Genomic DNA, 18,176 nt, shown 5'->3' with positions numbered 1-18,176 from the left:
AAATAATTTTCAACATCAGAGAGTGTAATTATATACCATTTTGTTGATTGAGTGTAATTGATTCTTCATGTCACCAGTTGCTTAATTAAACTGTGTCATAATCACCCTTAAAGGGAGTACATCGACGATCATCTAGGTTTCATGTGTTATAGTCATCCCTGAATCCAATTTTGTTATTGAAAGTAACCATCGACGAAGGTTTCATGTCTTACATTAAAATCAATAGATACTAGAGATGCTGCAATTTATTATTTTTGGTTTACTAAAATGAAACACCCTCAATATTTGACATCATGAAATTTATATACTACTTAAATTATAAACTTAGTCCATACAATATTAGATCAATATTTGCATCGGGATACACAAAGCATGATCCAATTTTGTTATTGAAAGTAACCATGGAAGATCATCTAGGTTTCATGTGTTACATTAAAATCAATAGGATATAAGAGATGCCACAAAGTTACTTTTGACTTAAGACTTAACTTGACCCTGATGAGTCTCTGCGACTCAATTCATCCAAACTTTTTTTTTTATATATATAAAAAAAAATTCTAAAAAAAGAAAAGGAATTAGAGTCTGTTTTTACAATGTCATACAAATTAAGTATTCAAGTACGTAAGTCCACATAATGAAAATTGCTGACAAAAACGACTCTAGAAAACTCAAAAATACACAACACTTGAAGTTGATTTACATGCACTACATATAATATAAATATAACCATCTATTAAGTTCTTAAGCAACACTGAAAGAATTTGCTGCACTCTCCACAAATCTTCTTGCTCCTTTAAACCACCTCTTGTCTCCAGCTTGAGCTTTGCAAATGTATAATTTTCCGTCTTTCACCGTTGCTCTGATTATCTGATGCTTGCCACCTTCGTCTCCATCAGCAGTTCTTGTCAACACAGACAAAACATAGTACTTTTTCCCATCAACCACAGGTGTTGAAGTTTCAAGGATGTTTGCTGTAGCGACAGCATTCGGATCGAAACCACCCTGAAGATTTCAAGTTCATACTCAATTAGGATATAAGCAAAAGCAATAGTTTTGAAATTTGGACAACACTTTAGATGGTTAGCGCATCTCAAATATATAGTTAATTATGTATAGTGGATGGTTAATGAATATAACAAAGCGTTGCAACTCATTAACCATCTACTAAATGTGATTAACCACATATTTGAACTCTATTACCATCCAAATTGTCGTCGAAATTTGTCGTCAAAATGTCAATTTTGTATCAGCAATGATTTTAGCTGTATTTGTGCTTAGTTGTCAGTCGCTTCTTACCTCAGATAGCGTTTCGCCAAAGAAGGCCTGCTTTCCTAGTAAATAATTCACCTGCAAAGTGGAAAAATCAAGTCTTGATCTTGAATTTCAACCACCAAGTAGCAAGTGTTGTTATTGTCTTAAAAAATTCATAGACATTATTCTTCATAAATGGCAAGAGTTTGGTAAATAAAAAATGTACATAAAAAATACTACAAATCAGTGCCTGAAGTTTGGGACAATATGAGATATAGTCCCTGACATTTGTAAAAGTTGGATTGTTTGGTTCAAGAAAACATTTTTTAATCACTTATAATACAAAAACTGTCGCTTTGTTTTCATTTAGTTCTGTTTCCAAAGATTTGTCGCACTATTTTCATTTTGCTTTCTGTTTCCAAAGATTTGTACCGGAAAGGGTGAAAACAATGCGTCGGTCTTGTAGTTAAAAGTGAAAACACAAGATAAAAATGTAAATCATTTTCTCAAATCAAACAAATCATTCTATTTTGTTCTGTAATGTTTATAAAATGTATAAAATAACATTTCTAAACTTCAGGTAGTAAATTGCACATGACTTGAGGTTCAATATACAAATTCACACTTTTATCTATTTCAGAAAACAAGCACTAGTAATCTATCACAAACAAAAACAAAAAAGGCACTAGCACTAGTACTAGCAAGTGTTTACCTGAGAGAGGAATTCCTCAGGTGAACCATAATCAGTGATGGCTTTCTTATCAGTTGGAGTCACAGTAACAACGACATTGCTGGTTGTGTCAAAGTTGTCCTCATATCTAAGAACTTGACCTGTGTATTCAACCTCTTTGCTAGGGTTCCACTTTGAGGGAACTGATAATTTGAATCCCTCTCCGTTATATGGTAGGAAGTCTGTGTTTGTCTTTGGTTTTCCAAACACATTGGCTGCAAGGGAAGCAATCCTTTTGCTTATAAGCAAAAAGCAGAAATTATGTTTCTTGGTCTAACAAATGTATAAAGATGAAAGTGTCCTTCAATTGATTCTAATTTTATTCTCATTAAACAAGTTTTCATAGAAAATCAAATGAAAGAGTAATTCAGAGGAAGCAATTAGTTTTTTTATGGCATCAAGAAAATTAAATGGGATTAACTATCATTTTTAATTAGGCGTAGTTCGTTACTTTAGTTTGTATTTGAGTCCGGGAGTATATATGGTTTCCTGAAGCATGAAAGTGATCTTTCCGATGTAAAAATAACAATCAAGCATATATATGAAGTAGCCTAGTGGCTCAAAATTCATCTCTTAAGGTGAATAAGAGGGGTGTCGGGTTCAAACTCTGACCCCTGCATGTATCATGCAATGTCCTTACCAATGAGTTAAGATCACATAGACGTAGTAATTAATTATTTTTGTTTATACATGAGTTTGGAGGGAGTATATGGTTTCCTGAGACATGACAGTGATCTTTCCAATATAAAAATAACAATCAAGCATATGAATGTTACATTTCAAAGCAAAAGACTATGATGAGCTTTTGTAATATCACTTGTATATAACATAACACATGAATATCCAAAATAGCCCTTGATATTGCAGGGCTGAATCACTCAAGTTCCTCACTTTATCCATATTCTAAAATATCCTTAAAATTGCAAAATTTTAATCAAATTTGTCCCTAGGTTTTGCAGGGACAAGAATGAAATTAAGTTGATCATATCGATCGGATATGACTTTGAAAGTTGAAACTAAGTTCGCCCTGCCTCAGATACGACCTGGATTGTCAGGTATGTATTTAATAACAAATTCAAACAAATCAGCGAACTTGATTAACATTTGAAATTTCATGGATCATATTGGAGTATTGATAACCTAAAGATTATGTTGATACAACTCTACAATTTCAACTACTTCATAACACATATGTTATTACTCATATAGATAAATTTAATAATATAATTTGATTATGAAAAAGAGAGAGAGAAAGTAAAATACCAGATTGACCATAGGCTGCATCAGCAGGTGAGACTTTAGAACCAACAACAGCACCACCAATAAGCACAGTGAGAGCCAACCTGCGAGAGACTATGATGTTGTTGCCATCATCATCTTGTATTGCTTGTTTCTGAGCCTTACAAACCAAAAACTGCTTTGCCTTGGTGCTTACGTTTACTACTTGCCTAGACGGGGTGGTAAGTGCAAGGTGGGACAAGAAAAATTGAGTTGAAGAAGCCATTGAATTTGAGCAGCTAGCTAACTATACCTCTCACTCTCCTTGTTTGTTCTGTTAATCAAAACTATATGGTAGCTAGTAATTAATTTAAGACAAGTTGTGGAGTTGGAATTTAGTAGTAGTTTAGAATGTTCGAGTATGTTACAATGTTTTGTTTTGTTGTGTGACAATGAGGTTGTGATTTGGTTTTTGGATGTTTGTATAGGAAAGTGGATGATTTGATAAGGTAGGAAGGCATGTGAATGGTGCCACGTTTTTCATTGTAACAGTAACATGGTACCAGTATACATGAACTTTAAGAGGACATTTTCATTGCTTCATTTATTTATTGGCTAAAATATGGCATTGGTCCCTGCAAATATGCCAAGTTTTAGTTTTAGCCCCTGCAATTTTTTTTTATATTTTTTGGTCCCTGCAAATATGTCCAGTTTTGGTTTTAGTCCCTTCAATTTTTTTTATAGTTTTTGGTCCCTGCAAATATGCCCAGTTTTAGTTTTAGTCCCTACAAAATTGTTTTTTATTTGGAAATGGTCCCTGTCCCCACGTGGATGCCAGAGACCATTTCCAAAAAAAAAAAAATTTGCAAGGACCAAAAACTATAAAAAAAAATTACAGGGACTAAAACCAAAGCTGGACATATTTGCAGGGACCAAAAACTATAAAAAAATTTTGCAGGGACTAAAACCAAAACTGGCCATATTTGCAGGGACCAATGCCATATTTTAGCCTTATTTATTTGATCTACTTGAAGTCTTTGATCAGTCACTTTTTAAAGTAGTTTTTTTTGCAAATATAATATGATGAATGTTTAATTGATTTGTTTTATTGGTACAGTTTAATTGAGTTTTTAATTTCCCCTAAAAAAATTGAGTTTTTAATTTATTCATATATGTTTAATATATGTGTCAAAAATAAAACTATGCTGTGAATAATTCATCGTGTAACTCACACACGACATATAAAACACTATAATTATAAGAATTTGTGATCCAACAATGGTTCAATAATTATTGACTATAATCCCTCTTATGGGTGTGGTTATGGTGCATAAAGAGATTCTTATGCACCGTGCATAATTGATTTCTACACCCAACATAATTGCTTTCTACACCTCAAGTGAAAGCTTAATTCTAATAAGTAGAGGTGTCAATAGAGCCCCAAATTTCAAATCCCACTTAAAAAAGCTCCCACCAAGCCCACTAAATTAAAGCCCCATATTATAATTTTTTTCTTAACAATTTATTTATGCAAAATAGTTTATTCGAAATAGTTTATTTATGCAAAACAACTTATTAGAATGATTTTTTAAAAACCGCTTATTCAAAACAACTTATTTATGCAAAACAGCTTATTCCGATCTCATTTTAAAAAGCAACTTATTCAAATCAGCTTATTTATGCAAAACAGCTTATTCAAAACAACTTATTAGGATCACTTTTTTTAAAACCGCTTATTCAAAACAACTTATTTATGCAAAACAACTTATTTGTGCAAAACAACTTGTTTATACAAAACAGCTTATTCCGATTTCATTTTAAAAAACAACTTATACAAAACAACTTATTTATGCAAAACAACATATTTATGCAAAACAACTTATTCAAAACAGCTTATTTATGCAAAACAGCTTATTCGAAACAACTTATTTATACAAAACAGCTTATTTGTGCAAAACAGCTTATTTATACAAAACAGCTTATTCCGATTTCATTTTAAAAAACAACTTATTCAAAACAACATATTTATGCAAAACAACTTATTCAAAACAGCTTATTTATGCAAAACAGCTTAATCGAAACAACTTATTTACACAAAATAGCTTATTTGTGCAAAACAGTTTATTCAAAACAACTTATTTATACAAAACAACTTATTTGTGCGAAACAGCTTATTCAAAACAGCTTATTTATACAAAACAACTTATTCCGATTTCATTTTAAAAAACAACTTATTCAAAACAACTTATTTATGCAAAACAACATATTTATGCAAAACAACTTATTCAAAACAGCTTATTTATGCAAAACAGCTTATTCGAAACAACTTATTTATACAAAATAGCTTATTTGTGCAAAACAGCTTATTCAAAACAACTTATTTATACAAAACAGCTTATTTATACAAAACAGCTTATTCCGATTTCATTTTAAAAAACAACTTATTCAAAACAACTTATATATGTAAAACAACATATTTATGCAAAACAACTTATTCAAAACAGCTTATTTATGCAAAACAGCTTATTCGAAACAACTTATTTATACAAAATAGCTTATTTGTGCAAAACAGCTTATTCAAAACAACTTAATTATACAAAACAACTTATTTGTGCAAAACAGCTTATTCAAAACAGCTTATTTATACAAAATAACTTATTCCGATTTCATTTTAAAAAATAACTTATTCAAAACAACTTATTTATGCAAAACAACATATTTATGCAAAAACAACTTATTCAAAACAGCTTATTTATGCAAAACAGCTTATTCGAAGCAACTTATTTATACAAAATAGCTTATTTGTGCAAAACAACTTAATCAAAACAACTTATTTATACAAAACAGCTTATTTGTGCAAAACAGCTTATTTATACAAAACAGCTTATTCCGATTTCATTTTAAAAAACAACTTATTCAAAACAACTTATATATGCAAAACAACATATTTACGCAAAACAACTTATTCAAAACAGCTTATTTATGCAAAATAGCTTATTCGAAACAACTTATTTATACAGAATAGCTTATTTGTGCAAAACAGCTTATTCAAAACAACTTATTCAAAACAACTTATTTATGCAAAACAACATATTTATGCAAAAACAACTTATTCAAAACAGCTTATTTATGCAAAACAGCTTATTCGAAACAACTTATTTATACAAAATAGCTTATTTGTGCAAAACAGCTTAATCAAAACAACTTATTTATACAAAACAGCTTATTTGTGCAAAACAGCTTATTTATACAAAACAGCTTATTCCGATTTCATTTTAAAAAACAACTTATTCAAAACAACTTATATATGCAAAACAACATATTTACGCAAAACAACTTATTCAAAACAACTTATTTATGCAAAACAGCTTATTCGAAACAACTTATTTATACAAAATAGCTTATTTGTGCAAAACAGCTTATTCAAAACAACTTATTTATACAAAACAGCTTATTTGTGTAAAACAGCTTATTTATACAAAACAGCTTATTTCGATTTCATTTTAAAAAACAACTTATTCAAAACAACTTATATATGCAAAACAACATATTTATGCAAAACAACTTATTCAAAACAGCTTATTTATGCAAAACAGCTTATTCGAAACAACTTATTTATACAAAATAGCTTATTTGTGCAAAACAGCTTATTCAAAACAACTTATTTATACAAAACAGCTTATTTGTGCAAAACAGCTTATTCAAAACAGCTTATTCAAAACAGCTTATTTGTACAAAACAACTTATTCGAAACAACTTATTTATATAAAATAGCTTATCTGTGCAAAACAGCTTATTCAAAACAACTTATTTATACAAAACAGCTTGTTTGTGCAAAACTGCTATTTTGCACAAAATAAGCTGTTTTGAATAAGCTTTTTATGAGTTAGAGAGAGAAATGAGTATGGATTATGAGTTTCTTTACTGGAACGTTGTTTAACATGTTATACACTGAAATTATTACTGAAACCATAATTATGGTTTAATGGTTTTGATAATCATGTATGTGAAACCAAGATAAATGTGTAATGATTTTTAATGAAATTATTATTGTTAGATGGTTTTGAATAATGATTAAGATGTTATACACTGAAATTATTACTGAAACCATAATTATGGTTTAATGGTTTTGATAGTCTTCTATGAGAAACCAAAATAATTGTCTAATGGTTTTGCTATGGCTATGGTTTCTGTGAGTTGGTTTCAAAACCATTTTGCTGTGGAAATGGTTTCCGTGAGTTGTACTCCAAAACCATTTTGCAGTGAAAATGGTTTCCGTGAGTTGTACTCCAAAACCATTTTGCAGTGAAAATGGTTTCCGTGAGTTAGACTCCAAAACCATTTTGCAGTGAAAATGGTTTCCGTGAGTAATGATAACACCAGATCCGAACCGGATTGATCATAAACAACACAATTCATCACAACATTCTCAATAATTCATCAAATCCGAAGTCCAGCTTATACCAACAGATTTCACATCGAATCATTTCCCAATTCCAGTGAAAATGGTTTTGTAATAAAAAAATTGTGATAAACATTTAAATCATTATTAAGTAACCACTTAATAGTACACACTTATAACCTAATGTGAATTAATCAATAAGTAACCACTTTTTTGTAAAGCCTCGTCATCTCTCTTTTATTTCTTACGTTGTAAAACGAATTTCTGACTTTGTCTAAATATAATCGCGCTTTAATGGTTTTAATAGACTTGTATGTGAAAGAAAAATAATTGTCAAATGCTAAATAAAATAAAAGAATAGTGAAAATTATTATTGACAAATGATTTTAAATAAAAACTATTACTGAAACCATAAGTGTGGTTTAATGGTTTTGATAGTGTTCTACACGAAACCAAACTAATTGTTTAATGGTTTTGCTATGGGTATGGTTTCTGTGAGTTGTACTCCAAAACCATTTTGCTGTGGAAATGGTTTATGTGAGTTGTACTCCAAAACCATTAGATGTACTTAATGGTTTTCTTTGATCCAACATGGTGCATATCACAATCAAAAATAAAAAACATATGGAATTTTCTAACCATAACAGAACATTTTCAAAACCATCAGATTCAGGCACCAACTTTGAATTCTTAGCAACAGAATCACAATTCTCAGAAAAATTCCCAATTTGATTTCGACAATTTCTCAAACCAAGTCCATCATCAATTTTCCCAAATTCAAATCAATCCCTAATCCCTCCAACTCATTACTCCCAATTCTCCTCCTCTTCAACGTCGTCCTTTCACAATCAACGTCGTCCTTTTTCTTCCAAAAATCAAGAATGCAAAGGAACTTGAAAATCTCCAGCAAACTTCATCACCAAACCAATCAAACCCATCATCTATATGTAACCAAAATTGAAAATCATAGCAAGATTCGAATTCAAACACAAAATCATCGGTAGTAACAGTTGACAAATTCCTGAAAGGATGGGACCTGAGAATTGAACCAAAACAAGTGAATGAAATAAAAGTGAAGAAAATATGAATTTCAATCAAAACAGAACACAGTAACATACCTTTGATTTTCTCAATGCGTCTCTTGATTTCTTGTGAACAAGCTTCACAATACATGTGAACTTTCAGAATCACTATCATAACCTTAGGCTGCACCATATAATAAAATAAAAATGATAAAAATGATCCATCACAGATTCAGATAAATTTAAAAAGAAAAAAAATTTAATTAACCTCTTCAGCTTTCTTTTCTTCCTCTGGCTTAGGTTTCTCTTTCTCTTCAATTTTTTTCTCTTGTTCTGAAGGTGGTTTTGGGATCGGAGAAAGAAGCTCAACTTGTCTATGACTCTTCCTCTGAACTCTATCAAGAACCTTCGATGGATCCGCTTTTTCTCCTTTAACAACAACCTTGTGAGATTTGCAATCAGTAACCACATCTTCATAATTATAAATCTACACGATTTCACGCATAGCGTTCCGCAATTCAAAATTGAAATCTCTACAAATTCACAATCACGCAAACTTGTCACGAATTACAATACACACATACCTCAGAAGAATAGGGATGATCTACAATTCCGTTTGGGATCGGCGACCTAGGAATCGAATAAGCTGTTTGTGCAAAATAGCTGTTTTGCACAAATAAGCTGTTTTGTATAAATAAGTTGTTTTGAACAAATAAGCTGTTTTGTATAAATAAGTTGTTTCGAATAAGCAGTTTTGTATAAATAAGCTGTTTTGAATAAGTTGTTTTGCACAAATTCGCTGTTTTGTATAAATAAGTTGTTTCGAATAAGCTGTTTTGCATAAATAAACTGTTTTGAATAAGTTGTTTTGCATAAATATGTTGTTTTGCATAAATAAGTTGTTTTGAATAAGTTGTTTTTAAAATGAAATTGGAATAAGCTGTTTTGTATAAATAAGCTGTTTTGAATAAGCTGTTTTGCACAAATAAGCTGTTTTGTATAAATAAGTTGTTTTGAATAAGCTGTTTTGTACAAATAAGCTCTTTTGTATAAATAAGTTGTTTCGAATAAGCTGTTTTGCATAAATAAGCTGTTTTGAATAAGTTGTTTTGCATAAATATGTTGTTTTGCATAAATAAGTTGTTTTGAATAAGTTGTTTTTTAAAATGAAATCGGAATAAGTTGTTTTGTATAAATAAGCTGTTTTGAATAAGTTGTTTTGCACAAATAAGCTGTTTTGTATAAATAAGTTGTTTTGAATAAGTTGTTTTGCACAAATAAGCTATTTTGAATAAATAAGTTGTTTCGAATAAGCGGTTTTGCATAAATAAGCTGTTTTGAATAAGTTGTTTTGCATAAATATGTTCTTTTGCATAAATAAGTTGTTTTGAATAAGTTGTTTTTAAAAATGAAATCGGAATAAGCTGTTTTGTATAAATAAGCTGTTTTGAATAAGCTGTTTTGAACAAATAAGTTGTTTTGCATAAATAAGCTGTTTTGAATAAGCGGTTTTAAACAAAGTGATCCTAATAAGTTGTTTCGAATAAGCTATTTTGCATAAATAAGCTATTCTGAATAAGTTGGTTTTTAAAATTAATCGGAATAAGCTGTTTTGTATAAATAAGTTGTTTTGAATAAGCTGTTTTGCACAAATAAGCTGTTTTGTATAAATAAGTTGTTTTGAATAAGCTGTTTTGCACAAATAAGCTCTTTTGTATAAATAAGTTGTTTCAAATAAGCTGTTTTGCATAAATAAGCTGTTTTGAATAAGTTGTTTTGCATAAATATGTTGTTTTGCATAAATAATTTGTTTTGAATAAGTTGTTTTTTAAAATGAAATCGGAATAAGTTGTTTTGTATAAATAAGCTGTTTTGAATAAGCTGTTTTGCACAAATAAGCTATTTTGTATAAATAAGTTGTTTTGAATAAGTTGTTTTGCACAAATAAGCTATTTTGTATAAATAAGTTGTTTCGAATAAGCTGTTTTGCATAAATAAGCTGTTTTGAATAAGTTGTTTTGCATAAATATGTTGTTTTGCATAAATAAGTTGTTTTGAATAAGTGTTTTTTTAAAATGAAATCGGAATAAGCTGTTTTGTATAAATAAGCTGTTTGAATAAGCTGTTTTGAACAAATAAGCTGTTTTGCATAAATAAGCGGTTTTAAAAAAAGTGATCCTAATAAGTTGTTTCGAATAAGCTGTTTTGCATAAATAAGCTATTTTGAATAAGTTGGTTTTTAAAATTAATCGGAATAAGCTGTTTTGCATAAATAAGTTGTTTTGAATAAGCGGTTTTTAAAAAATCATTCTAATAAGTTGTTTTGCATAAATAAACTATTTCGAATAAGTTATTTTGCATAAATAAATTGTTAAGAAAAAAATTATAATATGGGGCTTTATTAGGCCCACAAATAAATAGATTTTATAGTGGACCCAAATAATTCTTTTCACTTGGGGTGTAGAAAGCAATTCTGCACGGTGCATAAGGATTGTTTTGTATAAATAAGCTGTTTTGAATAAACTGTTTTGCACAAATAAGCTATTTTGTATAAATAAGTTGTTTTGAATAAGTTGTTTTGCACAAATAAGCTATTTTGTATAAATAAGTTGTTTCGAATAAGCTGTTTTGCATAAATAAGCTGTTTTGAATAAGTTGTTTTGCATAAATATGTTGTTTTGCATAAATAAGTTGTTTTGAATAAGTTGTTTTTTAAAATGAAATCGGAATAAGCTGTTTTGTATAAATAAGCTGTTTTGAATAAGCTGTTTTGAACAAATAAGCTGTTTTGCATAAATAAGCTGTTTTGAATAAGCGGTTTTAAAAAAAGTGATCCTAATAAGTTGTTTCGAATAAGCTGTTTTGCATAAATAAGCTATTTTGAATAAGTTGGTTTTTAAAATTAATCGGAATAAGCTGTTTTGCATAAATAAGTTGTTTTGAATAAGCGGTTTTTAAAAAATCATTCTAATAAGTTGTTTTGCATAAATAAACTATTTCGAATAAGTTATTTTGCATAAATAAATTGTTAAGAAAAAAATTATAATATGGGGCTTTATTAGGCCCACAAATAAATAGATTTTATAGTGGACCCAAATAATTCTTTTCACTTGGGGTGTAGAAAGCAATTATGTTGGGTGTAGAAAGCAATTATGCACGGTGCATAAGGATCTCCTCATGCATAATAACTTTTGCCCCCCTCTTATTATCAAGAAAAAAAATTATAATTCTTTACTGTGACTTTTTTTTTATAATAATTCTTCGTTGTGTTAATCATGTGCTATTCTTTTTGAAACAATAAAAATATCAAAAAAATTATTTTCATAAATACATCATTTCTAGTTAGTATTTCATCTTCTTTAGAAACAATATGATGATATCTCCTTGCAAAATTTGTTTTGTAAGTGGACAATCAACAAGTTGGTAGTTCCTCTACTAGCTCTAATCTATAGGGAATATAGGTTTGTCAAGTTAAAAGGAAATGAGAGGATTCAGCGTCCGAGGACCCTCCCATGGATGGGAAAGTTACACATGCTCTTTTTGTTAACTCTGCTCAAGTTGAGGGTTCTCCTTTAAAGAAGTCCAAACCTAATAAGGTTGAACATGCTAAGGACATGCTTAACAAAATTGTTGATAAAGCAAAAAATGCTAATCATGCTAAGAAGTTGAGCGATTATGGTTATGGCCATGTATCAATGACACAATGTCGCACTCAAAATTCGACCATAGTAAAGAGGCGAAGGATAATATAGATATAGTGAACAAACATTGTCAAAAGAAGGATTTGAAAATTGAAGTTTGAAGGAGCCATCAAATTTAAGGACGAATTTGACAAGGCCATTTGGTAAATCAAATTCCAGATGGTAGTTCATTTTTTTTTTTTTTACAAATTTCTCCTTAATAATCTAAACTTATTTTAATATTTAAATTGAAAAAACATAAATTGAATTGAACTAAAGTAAATATTTACGGTAAATATACAACAAAGTACAAAAGAAAAAATATGGATTGACGATTTCGCAGTGTTGGTCTTTCAATTAGTAAAGATAAACACATGGACTAATAATACACTCCTATTTTAATTTGAGCAATGATATTTGTACAACAAATTCGTGATAATTTTTAGGACAATTTTTTTTTCTTTTTTGTTGGACATAAACAATATAGAGATTGATTTAATTTTGGTTAACTTTCCAATAATCCTGCAATGATTAACCTTGCACATATAATGTGTTATGATCTGAAATTTATGGTAATTTTAATGACATTTTTTTGAAAGATAATTTTAATGACATTAAATGTACGCAGTTCATGCAATTATTTATGTTTTGAATTAAATATAGGTTTTTATTTATTTTAAATTTTCTGAATCCTCTAAAAAAATATTTTAAATTTGTTGATCAATGAAATTTCATGAAAGCTGAAACAGACCTTACTTTGTATATAGGATATAGGATCAAAATGTCCCTTTTAAATTTTTTAATTCAAGTTTTTTTTTTCAAGTTTTTTTTTTGTAAATTTATTAATTCAATTTTAAATATGGTTAAATAATTTTTTCGTTGTTAGAAAATTATCAAATTTGATTTTTTGTCACCTTAAAAACAAGTGACACGGTTTTGCATCTATAAAAAAGTTATGCATGCAGTTTTAATCCTTGTTGTTTTTCAGTATTTTCAAAATTATTTAATTATCCTTAAACTTTTCATTAATTGAATAATTTTGCTCAACCATGTTTAAAACATTATATCAAAAAAGTAGAGACAATTTCCAAAGAAAAATAAAAAAACTAAAATGTCTTTTTTTTATATATTAAAATTACATCTATTACGCATAATTGTTAGGTCAGGAACACTCAAACAGCCAACTCAATAAATACACACGTAAACAATAAATAACCATCTCTATATAGAGATAAATAAAAGAACAAATATGGAACATATTAATTTTTCTACTAAAGCTGTTTTTTTCTATAAACAAATTGTGTTTCCATGCAACCAAAAAGGGATATTTATTACTTAGTTAGAGTTGTTTTAGTTGAGGTTTATATCGATTTTACAACTTAAAATTTATCTGATCTAAAGATAAAATTATACACGGTTTAGTTTAGTTTTTGGTGATTAAGTTAAAAAACTCAATCGGATCCAGTTCAATTTAGCCCGCTTCATATATAAAAACATGTGAAATATTAAAAAAGATTAAATTAAATTAAAAAGCAGTATAAAAATTAAAATCCAACAAATAATAAATTAATGCATTATCATACTTATAAAAAAAAATAAGTATTAAAATATATGTTTACAGTTTGTTCGATTTTCAAGTCCCTTAAAAAATCAATAAAAGGTATGATTTTTTTTGAAAGAAAAAAGTACGATCTTATTCGTTTTTACAAAATAACATTCAAACAAATTGAGGAATACTCATTTTTGTGTAATTTTTCAATCTTTTTATTCAATTTGTGATTATAACTAAGATTGGTTGATTGTTTTTGTGTTAACCATTCGATTTTAACTAGTAATTTGAAGTTCTGTCGTAAGGTAAATATAACTTGATCGAAAATTGTTTCATCAAAAAATCAAACTCACGTTCTTTCAAACAATTCGTTTTTCGATAAAGTTTATTAACTATTTAAATACAATTGCTTGGTTTTGAACACTCTTACTACTTAATCATTTTTTATTGATTTTATCAAATACATTAATAATACATTAATATCTTCCCCAATTAAAGAAAAGACATTAATATGCATTAAAATTCATTTTGAGGTAAAAAAAGTAGTTTTTTTCCTATAAAAAAGTACTCTTTTTCAATGTACAATGCCACACACTTTTCTGAATTATCTTAGCTTCTTCTCCGCAACTTTTCACTTCATTGCTGTTTGGCTTCTACTTCCCTCTGCTCTCATTCTGGTTTGATTCTCAAACCCATTTTTTTCATCTCTTTCATTCCATTTTCTTTTATCCTTTTCAATCTATTCATGTTTTTTACTCTAAGTACTGTCTCATTTTGTTCATGTCTTCAATTATTATCACTTTTTGATTTTTTTTGCTCTACAGTGTGAATTATTGAATTATCTGAAAAACTGTTTGAATGTGGTTGTGAGAAGGGAATTGACTATGGTTTTTTTGTTTTGTTTATTGATCCATGTCATTATATCATTTATATGTAAAATGCACTTCCTTTATGCCTCTGAATTGTGATTCATAAGAGATAAAAAGAGAATTTTGTGGTGACCCTTTTGCTTTTCTGCTTTCAAAATCCAATTTTTTTATAAAAAAATATTATCTTTTTCTAGTTGTGAATGTGATCCTTGTTCTTCAACTTTGCTTTTAGACTAGAGAATTAGAGATCATATTTTATTTTATTTTTACTTTTTGACTTTAAAATGTTTTGTGATTTCTTAAAGTCTAGAAATAAATGTAAGGACATGGGATGTTTGACCTGCCAAAGTGTCTTTCCATGGTTGAATTTGCTTTCCATTTTATTTTTAGCGAAAATGAAAAGCAAATGGGAACCTATGAAGCAGAGACGCTCCTTGGATTAGGCGTGTCCTAATGTCTGACATGCATCGGTGTCCGACACCAACACGACACTGACACCTGATTACATTGAATTATGTCAATTTTTTCAAATTATTATCACAGTTGATGTTTCTGTGTGTGTCGTGTCTGGTGTCTGTGTCTATACTGTCTGGTGTCTGTGTCTATACCCGTGCTTCATAGATGGGAACACGGTTTGAATAGCATTTGTGTCTGTGATCCTTGAAAATGCAGAAAATCATGGTTAAATATAATCAATGCAGCCTCAATGTGGTTGTAGAAGCTTAAAAACCTTGATGTTGCGGCCGCAATTGCGGTTGCAGATTGTTTTTAAAAACCTTGAGTGGGAATGCTGTCTTGACCTTTTTGGTTTGTGAAACGGACATCATATATAACATGAAAGAATTAGTGTCATGAAAATAAAGTTTTAACTTTTAATATCAATTAAGCATGTAGATTTGTTTAAGTTTCTGCACAGTCCAGTCAAGTGCAGGAATCTGGGTCTCATCCGTTGCTTTTATTCTCTCTTATCATAAAGACCAGCCTGTGGTGTGTGATTGTGTCGACTTAATCATAATGGACCGAGCTTTGCTAAAAGTTTGACTTTAATGTTTGCTTCTACTATTGAGTTGTCATTTGAACTTTGAAGACATTTTTTGTGAAACCAATCACAAAAGTCACAAGTCGTCATGTTTAAGTTTGATGTCTCTTTTGTTCAAGTGAGTTTATTATGAATAAGTCAACAATTGAAAGCCTTATAGGCTCTAGTTGAGGGTATCATTGAGAAATATATACCATTATGTAATTCAGATGATACTTTTGTCACTTCATGTTTAGATGAGAAATATATACCATTATGATTTTTTCCATGATTAGTGATTGATGTTTGCAACGGTGTTAGGCATGATGGTAACATTACATACAATGCTTATGATGTTCTTTTTATTGTTAGATTTTACAGAAACAATGTCTGAGAATTTTACCGCTGAAAAGCTTCTGAACACCTTCGTGGAAACACTTGGCGAGAGGCAAAAGTCTGGTTCATTCCATGTAGAAGTGAAGGCAAACTCAATGACCTCCCAGTTCAATAAACTGTTTGGACGCGAGAAACCTGTGCACCATATTTTAGGTGGTGGAAAATGTATGTCAATGACAATTCTAGTGAATTTCCTGTAAAATCTATCATATTGGCTTCAGCTTTTAAATCTGTTTTCTTTTTTACACTTTGAATGACTTAGCTGCTGATGTCATGTTGTGGAGGGACAAGAAGATCTCTGCAGCCGTTTTAACCGCTGCAACAACTATATGGCTCCTTTTTGAATGGCTTAATTATAATTTCCTATCACTTCTATGCCTAGCTCTTGTTCTTGTCATGTCTGTACAGTTTCTTTGGACAAATGCTTCCGGCGTGTTTAGCAGGTTATTCAACCATCCTTGAATTTCTTCTTTTGTCTGTTGCCTATTTTATTTTTATCTAAATGTATGGTACTACTTTACAGCTTTAATAATGTTTTTGTTTCTTTCCGTAGTGACAGGAGGCCATCAAAAGCTCCTCGTTTGGTTCTCCCGAAAGATTTCTTTGTTAATATTGCAACTGCTGTTGGTACTGAGGTTAACCGTGGTTTAAGGTTTCTTCAAAATGTTTCATGTGGAGGAAACTTGAAGCAATTTGTTATTGTATGTTTACTCTGATGTTTTCTTGCCTTTGTTTTGTCATTTATAATCCATATTTATGCTTAAAACATACTACCTCCGCCCCCAAATATAGGACCCTCTTGAGATTTTTCATTGTCCTTTTTTAAAAGGCCCCTTTCAAATTTTCAACTACATTAATTATTTCTATGCCATTATATCTCTAATTATGTTGTATCTTGTTCTGCTACTTGCAATGATGGAAACATAAAGTAAAACAATTTCAATTGTCAACAAATTTAATACTTCTACCAATTTTTTTTAATTCATGTGTTTTAGGCAATATGATTTTATATTTAGAGACGGAGGTGGTAGTTTTTTAAGTTGAAAAACAGAAACATTGACGGAATTTGTGATCATGCTTAAAACATCTGCAGGTTGTAGTATGCTTATGGGCTGGTGCTGTGATTGGGAACTGGTTCAATTTTTTTACTGTCGTGTATATCGGTGAGAGATCTTCCTCCTTTTTTGTTGATACAATGTGTTGGCCATGATGTTTTCTCTAATTATTAAGTTGGTTCAAGTTTGCAAAGTATATTTCACACTTCAATTATCCTAAAAATATTATCTCTAAATAAGTGAATAGTTGAAACTGTTGAAATAGTATTTCATCGGTATGAAAAATGAAAGAAAAACCAAACAAAGAGAGAATTCTTGAGAGTAAGTGCTTGAAGAATGTATCAGAATTGTGAAATTAGTAACCCAATTAACCGAGTTTGCTGTTATCTCGGTGTGTGGTATAACACTATAACATAATACGCTCACCTTGTTAAGTGTTTCGTGGTAATACAGCTTGATTGTTAAAACTTTGTTATGTTACGGTCGATGTTTTTTGTTCATACTTGATCGCTAAAACTTTGTTTTGTTATGTCTTAAGGTTTTGTTGCTGCACATACACTCCCGGTTCTCTACGAAAGGTATGATGATCAGATTGATAACTTCGTGTACAAGGTACTTGATCAGATGCAAAACCAGTATAGGAAGGTGGATTCTGGTTTGCTTAGCAAAATCCCCAAAGGAAAGAAGCTTGGATAGATTCATGTTTATGTAAATGGTTTGATTTTTAGTATCTCTTTCTCACTTGTGATGAAATTGGGACACAGCTGTGTTTGTTGCTTTTACTTTGGTTATAATAATAATTTCTTTTTCTATGTTGGAGTCTTCAAAATTTATGTTATGTCCTTATTTGAGTGAGGAAGCAGACTACATTATTAACCTTTGCACTTGCGATCCTGTGAAGGCACCTAGATCAAACAGTTATAAATGATTGTCCACCCTAGACCATCCATAATTTCCTCACACCCAATGTTTTTAGACTCTAGTGG

The 18,176-nt window shown here is 29.8% G+C and overlaps 2 protein-coding genes and 1 long non-coding RNA gene across 5 annotated transcripts; 1 reads left to right on the top strand and 2 right to left on the bottom strand.

The window, feature by feature from the left end:
- Positions 1-517: 517 nt before the first annotated feature.
- LOC146924768 (oxygen-evolving enhancer protein 2, chloroplastic-like) lies at positions 518-3,538 on the bottom strand. Its single transcript, XM_085709727.1, has 4 exons — positions 3,245-3,538; positions 1,964-2,196; positions 1,297-1,347; positions 518-1,002 (listed from the first exon to the last, which is right to left on the bottom strand). Exons 1-4 carry the CDS (start codon positions 3,483-3,485, stop codon positions 742-744), a joined length of 786 nt encoding a protein of 261 aa, XP_085565853.1. The 5' UTR covers positions 3,486-3,538; the 3' UTR covers positions 518-741.
- Positions 3,539-7,951: 4,413 nt separating this feature from the next.
- Positions 7,952-9,269, bottom strand: LOC146924767 (uncharacterized). Its single transcript, XR_015010257.1, has 3 exons — positions 8,892-9,269; positions 8,720-8,807; positions 7,952-8,637 (listed from the first exon to the last, which is right to left on the bottom strand). It is a non-coding gene; the product is annotated as an uncharacterized LOC146924767 (long non-coding RNA).
- A 5,169-nt stretch (positions 9,270-14,438) lies between these two features.
- On the top strand, positions 14,439-18,002 carry LOC146924766 (reticulon-like protein B8). Of its 3 annotated transcripts, none has more exons than XM_085709725.1 (6): positions 14,439-14,529; positions 16,121-16,300; positions 16,398-16,578; positions 16,689-16,836; positions 17,229-17,298; positions 17,729-18,002. In XM_085709725.1, exons 2-6 carry the CDS (start codon positions 16,126-16,128, stop codon positions 17,884-17,886), a joined length of 732 nt encoding a protein of 243 aa, XP_085565851.1. In that variant the 5' UTR covers positions 14,439-14,529; positions 16,121-16,125; the 3' UTR covers positions 17,887-18,002. The 3 variants fall into 3 exon arrangements, with proteins under 3 accessions (XP_085565851.1, XP_085565852.1, XP_085565850.1); XM_085709726.1 differs by having other exon boundaries at positions 16,112-16,300; positions 16,695-16,836; XM_085709724.1 differs by having other exon boundaries at positions 16,112-16,300.
- The last annotated feature ends 174 nt before the right edge of the window (positions 18,003-18,176 follow it).

This window comes from Medicago sativa, chromosome 5 (genome assembly GCF_051527215.1).
Source record: "Medicago sativa cultivar Bolivia chromosome 5, Bolivia_mono, whole genome shotgun sequence".
NCBI classification, from domain to species: domain Eukaryota; kingdom Viridiplantae; phylum Streptophyta; class Magnoliopsida; order Fabales; family Fabaceae; genus Medicago; species Medicago sativa.
The sequence above is the reverse complement of the archived record's forward strand: the minus strand, read 5'-3'. Positions and strand labels throughout refer to the sequence as shown.